This window comes from Candoia aspera, chromosome 1, assembly GCF_035149785.1.
Source record: "Candoia aspera isolate rCanAsp1 chromosome 1, rCanAsp1.hap2, whole genome shotgun sequence".
Classification (NCBI taxonomy): Eukaryota; Metazoa; Chordata; class Lepidosauria; order Squamata; family Boidae; genus Candoia; species Candoia aspera.
The window spans coordinates 311321605-311335307 of NC_086153.1; the positions used below are offsets into that span (position 1 = coordinate 311321605).

The window sequence follows — 13703 nt, forward strand, 5'->3', positions numbered from 1 at the left end:
ACAAACCCAGACATCTCAAACCAGGAGGAGGCAGCAGCTTCTGTTTTTGCAGCAATCTTACCATCTACCATAGTGTCTCATTCAATCCCCAATGGAGTTAGACTGGATAAGATTGATTGTGCTTCAAGTGTTGCCATGTATTTTTAAAAACTGCCACTTATTTAAAATAAAAGTTGTAATTCCAGCAGTCACCATTAATCACCCAGTGTACTACAGTATGAGAAAGGTCCCTGAGTCATTTTCTGACTCTTTGGGAGATGCCGCTTTCGTGACAGACTATAGAGTGGGGTGGTTTGCCATTGCCTTCCCCAGTGATAATTACCTTTCCCCCAGCAAGCTGGGTCCTCATTTTACCCTTCTTGTGTGGCGCAAAGTGGTAGGCGATAGTATTGCAACTGAAACTCTCCCCACAACCCAAGTTCAATCCCAGCAGAAGTTGGTTTTTCAGGTAGCCGGCTCAGGTTGACTCAGCCTTCCATCCTTCTGAGGTTGGTAAAATGAGTACCCAGCTTGCTGGGGGAAAGGTAATTATCACTGGGGAAGGCAATGGCAATGTACTACAATATGCATATTGTTAAGTTTCTATGTTTGGGATCATTTCCAGAAGAATGCTTCACTGTTTCTTTTTCTACGCAATGATAATTCTTGCGAAGTTTGCAGCTTTAGGAGAAATGTGTTCTAAGAAACTGGTTGGCTTAACCCTGAGAATTACACATACCAATAAGAGCATTTGTTGTTCTCAAAAGCCGGCATGTAGAGATTCAAGGACTGGCTCCTTGATAAAACTAGAAATTAGAGCAGAAAATCTACAGCTGCCCACCATAGGCTTCAAGCATATAGTTCCTTCTAGCCCTCACAGGAACTCTTTTTTACCATGAATATAAATGTACACTTGAACTCAAAGTTTTTTTTTTTCCTATCACTTTTGATAGCTCCATCTATTTTGTTTTCACTTGAGAATTCTGGGGGATTGATACCCAGCTCGTTTAGATAGGGCCAGCTTGGGATGACAAGCTGTATTGATTAGCACTGACACTCCATGATTTTATATAGGAGTCTTTGCCAGGAGATTACCTGGAAATGCTGGGGTGGATCAGGATTTTTTAAATGGAGAGAAGGGGATCTTCTTGCATGGTGACCTTTTTCCATTATTCATCACATGAAGAAAATGTTTCCTTTACCTGTCTGAAGATACTGCCACTCTTGACTCTAGTATTAGGAAATGCAAAAATACAGGGGACATACAGCTCTCTGATCCTTTTCTTGTTGGAAAGGCTTTTCATCACCCAGATCAGCTTGATTCTGTTTTATTTCATAGTTATGCTTTCTAATACCTTCTGATGCTTCTAATAGTGCAGATAGTATATGGTCCCTCAGAACCTTTCCATATAATTATTTATAGGACATTAAATTCAAAAGAGCTACTCTGTAAGTACTTTGAAGATACTTTGGGTGACCTAGACATCTTCGTGAACAAAATACAGTATATCTATTATTTATTTGCTAGATGTATAGTATATTTTCTTCCAGGATCTCAAAACTGTATACATAACACTCCTTCCTCCAATTCTTCTGTTCAATAACTCTGTAAAGTATGTTAGGCTGAGACATCCTGACTGGCACAAAGTCATCCGGTAAGTTTCCATGGCTGAGGGTGGATTTGAACCAGGATATTGTCAGTCATTGCCCAACACTTTAACTACTGTACTGTACTGGCTCTACTATACCACTAGACTAGAGCATACCTGATAATGAATATACCATTTTCCCAATGTGTTCAAACAACAGTATTTTGTTGCCAGGAAAACGTGCTTAATTTTTCCTACTGATATGGCTATTGTAGTTGCGTTGTGTGGAAGATCATTTGTTCAAAGGGTAATTTAATTTGAGAATGCTTGTGATGTAATTTATGATGTGAAATATATTAATGATGCTTTTAATGTAATTGATGCTGTGATATTAATAATAGGAGGACTGTCATTAATTTCATGATAGAGTCCTGCCATCAGTTGTGAACCCTTAAACAAATATTAGCATAAGAGTAGAAACTCCTGAAGCAATGTGGAAGCAGGCTCTCAGACTTTATCATGAGAGTTTATCAGAACGTCTTGCAGAGGAGAAATTGAAAGGTGAAGAGGCCTTCTAGTGTAGTCAGTCTGGTAATACATTTGTTGCATTCACTAAAAATACATACATTCCTCCCTGGGTTCAGTTCTAGAAGGAAAATATAACAGGTTTTTTTACATCTGAAATGAGAACCCAGCAGTACCTAATGATATTGCTTGTCCATTGTAAACTCCACTTTTGCAACACCATAAGAACATAAGTGTCATGTTAGATCATATGAATGGTCCATCAGTATGGCATTCTGTGCCTCACATTGCCCAACCAGATGCTTTCAGCCCCAAATGTGAACCAGAGAGTGATAACCCTTCCTTGCTATTCAAATCTAGCAGTCGGTACCTAAGGAAGTGGTAAACAGCTCTTTAGACTAGTAGCCACTGATAGCTCAATCTTCCATGAATTCATCCAGACCCCTTTTAAAATCATCTAAATTGATAGCCATCACCGTAATTCCGCAATGAAACTATACATTGTTTAAAGATGTATTTGTTTTTATTAGTTATGTATCTCCCTTAAAATGATGATCCTGAATTCTAAAATCGCAAGGGGAGAGAAAGAAGAAAAATACCTCCCTCTGACCACATTTTTCATACTGTGTATGTTTTATGTATCTATATCATGCTGCACTTCATTTACTTTCTCTCCATGCTCAGATGTCCAGAATGGGAACTGCTATAGCCCCTCAGTCATTTTGGTTGCCTTTTTTTTTGCACCTTTTCATTCTCTATAGTATCCTCTTTTAGGTATGTACGCAATATTCCAATACAGTCACTGATTTAGCTAAAGGGATTGCAATATTGGTGTTTCATTTTATAATTTCTGAATTTTTCCTTCCCCCCCCCCTTCAGTTACTTTCTGAGTTGATACTTTCTTTGGCTTATTCGCCATCACTCCAAGGTATCTTCCCTGATCAGCTACTGCCAACTCAACACCTATTAATTAATGTGTGAAGTTTGGATTTTTCTGCTGATATACATCACTTTGCGTGCAACTGCATTTGACATTTGGTGCTTACTCATATAATTTGGAGAAATATTTTTGGAGCTCTTCCCTGTTTGTTTTGTTTTCCTCTCATGATAAATTTTGTAGTATTAGCAAATGTGGCCACCTCTATGCTCAAATGTAGTTTCTGATGGTTCATAAACAGATTAAATTGTTCTGGCCCGAGTATGCAAGCCTCTCCAGTGTACATTGCAGAGCATTAATGGTAGTTTCACTAGATCAGAGCTCTAGTTCTCATACCAGCAGCTCTAATAGATGTAAATTAGAACTCTAGTCACAATTTTATCCTGATCACCTGCTTTGCACTTTTGATGCTACGTTCTTTTCTCATCTATTTTTATAGTGTTTTGTGATGGCACCCTCTATCCTAAAATGCACTCTCCGTGTGAAATATACAAGAAGACTATAAATTAAGCAAATAAATGCTTTTAATCTTAACTGTAGCATTCTTCATTGCTTTTTAAAAACATTCTTAGCCTAGAAAGAAGATTGAGGAGGAGGTGATGTAACAAGAAAAGAGAAAAATTGTTTGTCCTTTCATTTATCTGCTTAGAATCACTGCTAATAGTTTGCTCAACAAGTGTTCAGTGCTGCTACTTTTTAAGTCATGATTAAGTTAAGGCACAGATGACAGTAGTGTGGTTTAGGAAAGATTTTTCTTCACATAAAAAGTTGTGTCTTTTTTATTTTAAAGAAAACAAAATGAAGTTTGTGTATAGAAGACTGGCTAAGACTTGTTTTGGTTGGCTTTTATGTCTATTGGGAGTGATAATTTGGATTGTTAAATTACTTTATTTCAGTGGTGCATTGTTTTTTTTAAAAAGTGTGTGTAAACAAATGAAGTTGCACTGTTCTGTTATTTTTTAAATTATACCTCAAAATATAATTTTATATCTTGTAAATATCTTTGTAAGTATCTCAGTTTATTACATCACATTATTAAAGCAAGTATAAGAATGTATTACAGTAGGCCATTGTTCTGGGTTGTGCTAGCTTCGTTGGAAAGTTAGATTTCTTTGATTTAACTGGCAGCAATTAAAAAATCCCTCTTCATACAATATGTGGGAAATCCTACTGGTATTTGTGCAGTAGGATTTCCTGTACTTTTCTTCCTTTGCAAATTTCTTTGGTGGTCTTTGGGAACTGCAAGGGAGAGAAACAGTCATGTTTGCCAATCCATTTGTTCTACTGGCAGATGAACCCAAATTCATAAATCCGATAAAAAGAAGTTCTGCTGTGAACAGTCCTCCTAGCACTCCGCTTGGAACTAATGATCTTGAAATAAGGATAAATGGTTTGAAATAAATTTGAGATTTGATTAAGTACTGGGGCACTTAGATAAAGCTATGATAACAACCAGAATTCCTTGTATATGGCAGTTCCCTAAAGAAACAACAATCAGTAAGGTCAGCTTTTCCCTGAAGTGCAAGCCAGTACAACAAGGTCAGCATTGTAGAAAGTTCTAAAGGCATAAAACTGGGTGGGGGTCATATCCTAGGCATGAAGTATGTATTTTGTATGCATATGGTCATTTTTAAACATTATGTCTCACAGACTAGAGAGGATGTGTGGATCAGTCTGTTTATTTTCACATAAGCCTGTTCCATCCTTATTTTGCTTAAATCAGCATCGGAAAAACAAAAACATGTTTGCATTTAAGCATGAAAATATTTTTTCACAGAAGATACATTTTTTCTGTGCATTTTATCCAGATAGATATATATATAGATGGTTTTTGAGCCAAAACAGAAACTACAAGATAATGTTCAGATCTCCATTTGGGAAGTTTGAATAGAAATGATCCATTTAAAATGCAAATATCCCAAATTCTCAATTTCAGACTATAAAATATATCACAGATCTTGTGCTTGTCTTTGATTTACTGTTTATTCTTATTGATTTATTTTTCAGTGAACAGAGTATATGCCAAGCCCGGGCATCAGTTATGGTTTATGACGATACCAGTAAGAAATGGGTGCCAATAAAGCCTGGACAGCAAGGCTTCAGCCGAATCAACATCTATCACAACACGGCCAGCAACACATTTAGAGTAGTTGGAGTTAAACTTCAAGATCAACAAGTGAGTGGTTTTTCAGCATTTCAACCATACAAGTTCTAAAATAGAATTCGAAGAACAGTGGTTGTTCTGTTTTAGAAAAAAGTTTATTAATGTGTCTATACACATACACATTTTTTTATTTTAAGAGTACATTGTTTCCTCTGTGGTTGAAATATATAATTTACTCTGAGCAGAGGAAACCTTATGCTGAAATGGGCTGTTGCTCCATCTAGCACAGAACTGTCTCAAATGATTACAAGTAGCTCTCCAGGTTTCAGATAATTCCAGCATTACCAGGATATGCCAGTTTTTGTACATAGGATCTGGTATAAATAAAGCATGTTGTACACTCCAAGCTTTAAATCTTCTTTTCTGTTTGATTGATTGATTGATTGATTGATTCGTTCCTTCAGTGCTTTATATATTGTTCTACTTCAAACCTAACATAAGGCAGCTTACATTACAAGAAAACTCTCATTAGCATGATAATTATCTCTAGTCATGGTCTCCTTGAAAGTCCATTTAACAGTATGGTCTTAATGATTTTCAAAAGGGAAACAAGTTGAATCTTTCCATACCTTCAGAAGCAAGATGCTTCTTAACATCTGGACTTCTACTGAGAATGAGACCCTTCGAGTTCACAGGATAGAGATTCTCAGCAGCCCTTCTTAAGATAAATTCACAGGACTAATGCTAGTCAAGAAAGATGATCCAATAGGTATAATAGCCATGTAGGAATTGAAAGGTTAAAACCTCATATTGGCCTGGAAGCCTATTGGTTACCAATGGAGTAACTCTATCTATCTATCTATCTATCTATCTATCTCTCTCTCTCTCTCTCTCTCTCTCTCTCTCTCTCTAATTTGTCACTGCCCATCTCCTCCCATCAGAGGGACTCTGGGTGATTAACTTCAACAATGTGGTATACTACCAAACCATCTTTTTTCACATTAATAATTGCACTGCTCCAGTTTGAGCCACTTTCAGCTTCTGAGAATGCTGAATGAGGCAATGAATCACAGTTATAAGGGCTTTCCATTTTCAAAAGGGTTGCTTCTGGGTCAGCAGTTGAAGCTGTCTAGAAGTTCTCCTAGCCAAAGTCTCCAGCAGGAACCTGTGCCTCTTACTTTCAACTTTTGCAGGCAGCCTACAAGGATACCATAATTGATGGTGTGAAATGCTGCTGAGATTTGCAATAGGACCAGGAGGTATACAGTCTATCTAGGTCCTGACATAGGTGATCCCACCGGAGCAACCACTGTTGTTTCTCTCCCATGTCTAGGCCTGAGTAATGATTGAAAGGGATCTAGATGATCCATTTCTTTTAGGATTTTCTGTAGATGAAGCTCTACCATCTTCTCCAAAAAAGGAAGATTGGAGATTGGGCAGAAGTTTTATAATATAGCTGGATTGAGGTATGCCTCCTTCAATGTGAATGGTTTCTCTCTTTCCATGAGAGAGGTATTAATCTCCTCCTAGATCCAGCAGTATGCATCCTACCTGTCTGCCCAAGGAAGCCAGGAGTGGCATAAATCCAGTCCATGCTGCAGAGGATTGTATCCACTTCCTTGATCTCTACAAACTCAAAGGGATCCCAGATAATCTTGTTAGACTTCATCCTAGTCACCTCACAAGATTCTGTCCAATTGGTATTTAATGAATGTGAGTCAATTTATCTTAAAGAATCCCATAAAAATATTGTGGCAGTCACCAGGGAGATCAACTTCTTTACCCAACGCTCCTGGATGCAAGTCTGCAGACACAGGAAAACCTGTGAAGAAAACACATTCCACTCCTTTACACCACTAAATACTCCTGAACACTCGTTGTTTTCTGCCAGCATATATATACACTATATCTCTTTAGCTGCTTTATTTCTTGAAGCTTCACAGAAAATCAGGGAGGCCATGGTGTCTGCAACTTGGGAAACCTACTTGTATACAATCTTGTTTAATGCCCTTGTTGAATTCCAGAAAGCAGCTACCTGAATGCTGGAAAAATCCCCAGGTGCCCTCAGAAAATCTCTTGGATTCGTTAGCTGCCTAGGGGAAGCCATTTTAACCATCCCATTGCCCCCACAGAGGTCAAGCAAGGTGACAATGTGCATGCAGATCAGGGACTGATTGGACTATGGCAGAGGGCTGATGACAATGCCCTCTACCTTCAGATCACATTAGCACATTGCTCTAAGGTAAACACCAAGAGTTGCATGTGATGACTTATACACATTAGGCTAGAGGTGACCTGGAACAAGCCTGTGATTGTCACACCCTTGCAGAATGTACATCTCTTCCAAGCTGTATCTGTTTCAGGCATTTGGATCTGAAGAGGAAGAATACTTAAACTGAAAAGAGGAATGTTTATGATATGGGGGAATTAGGAGTCTGAGCTGTGAGGGGAGGGCAAAACAAGGACCTGTGTAGACCTCTGGAGCCTCAGTACTGGTGACTCTAGCAGGACTGTTGAGACAAACCATAGCAGAGTTATAAATATTTGCTTTATATATACAGTAGGGGCCCTCAGCTATAATCCCTAGGATCTGCAGTTGAAAGGGTCAGATGACAGGTGTTGAGAAAGATTTATTTATGTTTGGGCCCATAAGAGAGCAGACCTTACTGGACTAAATGGACAGATAGAGCAATCTGATAACAAGATATCTTCTTATGTTTGTTTTCTGTCTTTCTGGAAATATATTTTGGGGAAAAAATATCAAAATTTATTTTCCAAAAGAAAGAAAAGAACTCCTACCTAAAGAGAAAAACACAAGTATAAAATATCTGACTGTTCAACAATATTAAGATGATATGGGTTTGTGTGTGTCTTTCTGCAGTAGCTGCTAATTCATTATTGTTTTAGTAGGTTGCTGTACTGCCTTTTAGGGTATTTTCCCTTCTGATGCAGCTAATATTAAGCCATTCATAAAACAATATAATAAAATTACACACTATTATGGTAGTAAAAATAAAACAGTATCAAAATAATGGCAGCGGATTAAAGCACAATGTATATATTTTTTCTTAGTGACTGTTCATCTCTCTTATTTCGATTTCAGGTAGTGATTAATTATTCAATTGTGAAAGGACTGAAGTACAATCAGGCAACACCAACATTCCATCAGTGGCGTGATGCACGGCAGGTTTATGGACTGAACTTTGCTAGTAAAGAAGAGGCAACAACATTTTCAAATGCAATGCTATTTGCCCTAAATATCATGAACTCACAGCAAGATGGAGGTAAGGCAAATAATTATGTTTGTCAAGTCCCCCAACAACCACCACCATCTTTCTTAGCAGATTAGTTATAAACTGTTATAGTACAAATAATAGTGTCAGGATTTACATGACTCATTCAGAGTACAATACCTGCCATTTTTTTAAAGCAAATAAAGGTAAAACCTGGGTATCTTTAAAATGTACATTTTTCTGTTCTGAGGTGAGGTTGTGTTAAATTGTATGAGAACAGTACATTAGCTCCCCTCTGCCCCATGGGGGAAAATATGGCTCCCCATATTCTCTCAATTCATAAAACAAATAATCTGGGTAGGCAGTTTTCATAGCTGAAATTGTACTTCTTCCATTATTATGAAGAAATGTGTTACCTTTCATTTTTTATCCACCTGTGTGAGATCTAATAATGAATTTGCCATGTGATGTTTAGTTTTCTCCTGTCAGCCCCATTAGCTAGACCAGACCATGAAATTAACTCCACAGATCGTCTACAACTACTTTTATTGTGCTGTAGCTCCTTCTCCTTCTTATAGTTCAGTGAATTAGGGAGGTGTCTGTCTGAGTCACCTTAAGTCACCTGGATTTAAAAAAATGTTTTGGCCCCTTTTACCTAGGCTACAGATTGTGCATATCTCCAGCAAGGTCATCTTCCTCACTCTCTACAGGTCCTTATTCCTAAAAAAATGTGAACATAAGATTTGGATGACTGAGATGCTTACTTGCTGCACCAGTATCCTAGGTAGTCTTATGAAACAGCAGTGAGACTTCAGTAGCTTGGTCAATTTAGGTTGCGTTGTTTCCCAAGGTGTCCTGTTTAATTTTCTTCTGTGCATTCAGTGGTTGATTCTGATGACTTAGCTCAAGATCATGCAATTATTAATATTTTCTACATTTGTGATACCTAGCTGACATTTAGCTGTGCATACAGCTAACATGGATATGAAGACATTTTTTTTAAAGCAAACTTATTTGGAAGTAAAGTTTTTGCTAAATCAATGGAACCCAGATTAAAGTAAACATGTTTTGGTCTGCAGTCATAGGAACTTTATATGAAAATCTGTATAAGTTACAGCCAAGATCTTTTTATTCTCAGCTGCAAACACTAATCTAGTTTTCTTCCATGAAAAAGAGAGCATACAAACAGTATGAGGCTTCTAGATCTAGTAAGACCATTGATTGCATATGTAGGATATCCTTTTAAATAGTCTGCTGACCACTATAATATAGAGTTACATCATAGTCAAGATTTCTTTAAGAGTTCGTGATGGTGAGGGCTGTTGTTCCATAGACATACGTAAAAAAGACCAACTGCTGATATCAGCAGATTAACTCAGGAAATTATGGTATGTTCCCATCTCTCTTCCTGTGCCATTTGTCCTAGCCTATTACAGTGTAGGCTAGCATACTGCAACATTTCCTTGCAGGAATTTTTGGTTGGATTTATTTATCATAACTCTTAGGAACTTTTACACTGTTTTAATTTGATGTCTAGCAGACTGGAAACTATGGCTTGGTTCCTCATTTTGTGAAAAATCCTCTTCATCATGAACTCTGAGATTTCTCAGATTTTTATGAGGAAAGTTTAAGAGAAACAGGATGAGAAAATCATGACAGAGTAAGAACATAATGGAAGCTTTTCAAATACCTGACGGAGTGCCACACAGAAAAAGCCTGTGCATCTTTATAACCCTGAGTGAAGCAAGTAGAATAGTATTAAGTTACAAGAAAGCAGATTCCATGTTAATGTTATAAAACATTTCTTAATAGTAAGAACAGTTTTTAACAGTGGAGCCAATGACCCAGAGGGGTAGTGGGCTCTGCCCGTTCTGGCAGAGACTAGATAACCATCTTTTTGGAAAGTTTTGAATTAGATCTTAGCACTGAGCTAGACTTGATGTCTTAACTGGTGCTTTTCAGTACTATGATCATGCTAAACCATGTCACATTTCTAACAAACCATAGCAACCTGGTTCACACATTATGCTAAATCAAAACCAAATGAACCATATTCAGTGCAATGCATTAATGAAGCTTACAACATGCTAGATTGAGAAGAAGCAACTGATCCCCAGCCATGTACACTGGCTTGCCAGTACAGGTATGGAGGAATGATTATCCGTCAGATATTATGGGATAAAAACTCCAGAAGCCTTTGCAAATAATACTTTTAAAATTCTGAGTTACAATCTTTAACCATCTGTGTGTATCCTCATTGATGTTTTAAGATATATAAACTAGCCCACCAAAGGAAAGGATATGGATTCAGTACGTCACAGTGCAGAAATACCATTCCTTATCTCTGAAGAGTTGGACCAAAGGACCAGCCTAACCCTTAAACTTTTCATATGCCTGCAAGGGTTCTCTTCCCATGGCATGTAGAATAACAGTAAGTTAGAATAATTCATAGCAGTTTTTTTCTAGATAACGGGTTTTTTTCAAAGTCTAGATGCAGTAGATACCCTTCCTACAAGACACATTTAAAGCCAGTGTTCAGAATATGAACAAAAATATGCAAAAATATCAGTGCATAGAGCTTTCCCAATTGATTCTTGATGTCACTAAATCAACATGATTGAGTCTGTTCAGAGATGAAGAAAAGTCACATTGTATTTCCTGAACTCAGATTATTATTTAACAGGTCAGTGTTTGACAGTAGGAATTTTATTGTACATCATTGTGATCATGTTTCTTTCATAAAGCTTCTTTGTTAAAAAAAAATCCCTTTACAAATATAGATAACATATGTTCTTATTTTCCTAGCAGAGGAGGATTTTTCTAGGTTCTATATATAGCACTGACTGAAAAACCTGAAAGGCTAGTTATAAAATGCTCATAATATGAAAAGTGCAGTTCAGGCATAATACTTAAGAAAGAAGTAAGCATGTCAAATTCATGGCATTAGTTTCTTAGCTATTTCTGGATGTTCTATTTTTAACATTTGCTTTCTTCATAAACCAGACTCTCAGTACTTTACATTGAGGTGTTTGTTAAGCTTACATAGATCAGTTCAAGGGATTGGCAGTAAACTGCTTATTTCACTCAGACACCCAGTTGTACGACCACCATGAGTCTGAATTGATTTGGCAGCATACAGATGTAATTGATTGATTAATTGATCTGCTCAGTGGTGTAGGATAAAAAGGAGAAATTAACAGTGTCTGCTCTCACCAGGTCCCATTTGTTTTAGCTGCAGCAAAACATTTTTGAAACAGCATATTCTTGGGAGGTCATTTAGAACCTGGGGATAGTGCTGTCCATTTTTTCAGCAATTAGAAATATCTTCAGCAGTTTTTGTTTTTTGTTTACAGAGTCCCGAAGAAAATACCTTCAGTCTTTAATAAATAGAGTGCAAGCATTAAATCAATTTGTTATGCTAATATAATCAATCCATCCCAACATTTCTCTGCTGGACAATTCCACTGGATTTTCTTATTAATCTATACTAGAAGAAACACAAGGTCCATAATAAAGTCTTTGGCAAAGACCTTTTTAAAAAAATTCATTTGGAGGGCATGAAAATCCTGAGGGTTACTCTTGTTTTTTTCTTGTTCTTCAGTTCTATCATATGACAGCATACTTGCTAAAATAGAAGCTTACATTCTGCTAAACACAAGCTTTGTGACTTCAAAAGCCTCATCAATAGATGTAAAAGTCCTCTTTATGCAAATATGACTTTGGCCTCTCCTCCCATCATTTAAAGAGGGACTCTTGTTTGATCTCATGATTCAAAACAGATTTTGTGCCTTAGCATTCTGCTATCAACTCTGACATTGGCAGATTTTGGTCAGCATTCCTCCTTTCCACATACAGAGGCAAGCTACATTTTAAACAATTTTATTTCCCCCTTATGCTAAAATAGTGTAAGTGCAGACTTCCACTTGGATTCGAGTGCTGGCAAAGAAAGTTGGGGGATTGAACTTTTGTCCCTCTGTTGTCCAAAACTGGCTCATCCCCCTTTTACATTTCTAATTTATATTGCCAAATAACATTTAGAAGCAAATTGATAACTGTATTTCTGTTAAAGAAACACAGTGCTCATGCTGATATATTTACATTTCTGAAAATGAAAATTTATATATAGCCATGTTTACAAAATGTAGCAAGATCTTGTGAAGCAAATAACATAAATGGAGAATAAAAGGTAAAGGTAAAGGTTTCCCTTGACGTAAAGTCCAGTCGTGTCCGACTCTAGGGGGCAGTGCTCATCTCCGTTTCTAAACCTTAGAGCCGGCGTTGTCTGTAGACACTTCCGGGTCATGTGGCCAGCATGACGACACGGAACGCCATTACATTCCCGCCGAAGCGGTACCTATTGATCTACTCACATTTGCATGTTTTTGAACTGCTAGGTGAGCAGGAGCTGGGACTAGCAACGGGAGCTCACCCCGCCGCGCGGTTTCGAACCGCCGACCTTCCGATCGGCAGCTCAGCGGTTTAACCTGCAGCGCCACCGCGTCCCTCAAATGAATACATGACAGCATTTTATTTCTTACTGCCCAAAGAACAAAATACAGTATAAACCCCCTGACTCTTTTTTCTAAACATATTTTGTATGTTCATGACACTTCAACCCATAACATAGAATTAAATGTGCTTCATAATTTCTTAAATATTTCAGATCACCATAACTGGTTAAACCTTTTCTTATGAAAACAAACAAACAAACTTTTCTAAACATTAGTTCTTTTTGAGCAGTTGTATGCAATCATTTTCTATCGATGTCTCTTTCCAAGGTTAGTTTTAAAGAAGGTAAACAATTGTCAACTTAGCAAAATAATAAATATGAGAATAATTTATATATTATAACTAAACCTAATAATCTGAGTATGTTTCCTAGCAGCAAAAGCATTAAGACATCTTGCAGTAAAAAAAGAGGTAACATTGAACATTCTGGTTTTTGGTTTTGAAAACCATGAGAGTCACAGCGATGAAGCAGTGCCTGAGACTTTTCATTCTCATACAGCCTGTAGTGACCTTTTACATGAACTTAAATAGGATGAAAGAATTTTTGTAAAACAGTGAAAACACTTACTAACAAATAACATAAACTAAATGGTCACAATATTTTTGATGCAATTCATTTCATTTCATCATTTCATTTCATTTCATCTTTATCCTTTTCCTTCCCTCATTTTGGACAGTATTTAACCAGGTAACATAAGAAATTGCATTGGAATAGATTGAAAAAAGGTTTTAATAGATTATCTTCTCCTTAAACAATACAGACTTCAAGGACTCCGTGCATGAAGTTTAAAGAAGTGCATGAATGAGTTCAACACTAAGGAAAAAAT

At 37.1% G+C, this 13703-nt stretch overlaps 1 protein-coding gene across 1 annotated transcript in view; it reads left to right on the forward strand.

The window, feature by feature from the left end:
* The window catches only part of EVL (Enah/Vasp-like), a 142997-nt gene that overhangs the window by 53031 nt on the left and 76263 nt on the right, over nucleotides 1–13703 (forward strand). Inside the window, exons 2-3 of the mRNA XM_063290317.1 lie at nucleotides 5038–5206; nucleotides 8238–8418. Of these exons, the coding sequence (XP_063146387.1) occupies nucleotides 5038–5206; nucleotides 8238–8418 (350 nt within the window). The remainder of the gene's footprint in view (nucleotides 1–5037; nucleotides 5207–8237; nucleotides 8419–13703) is intronic.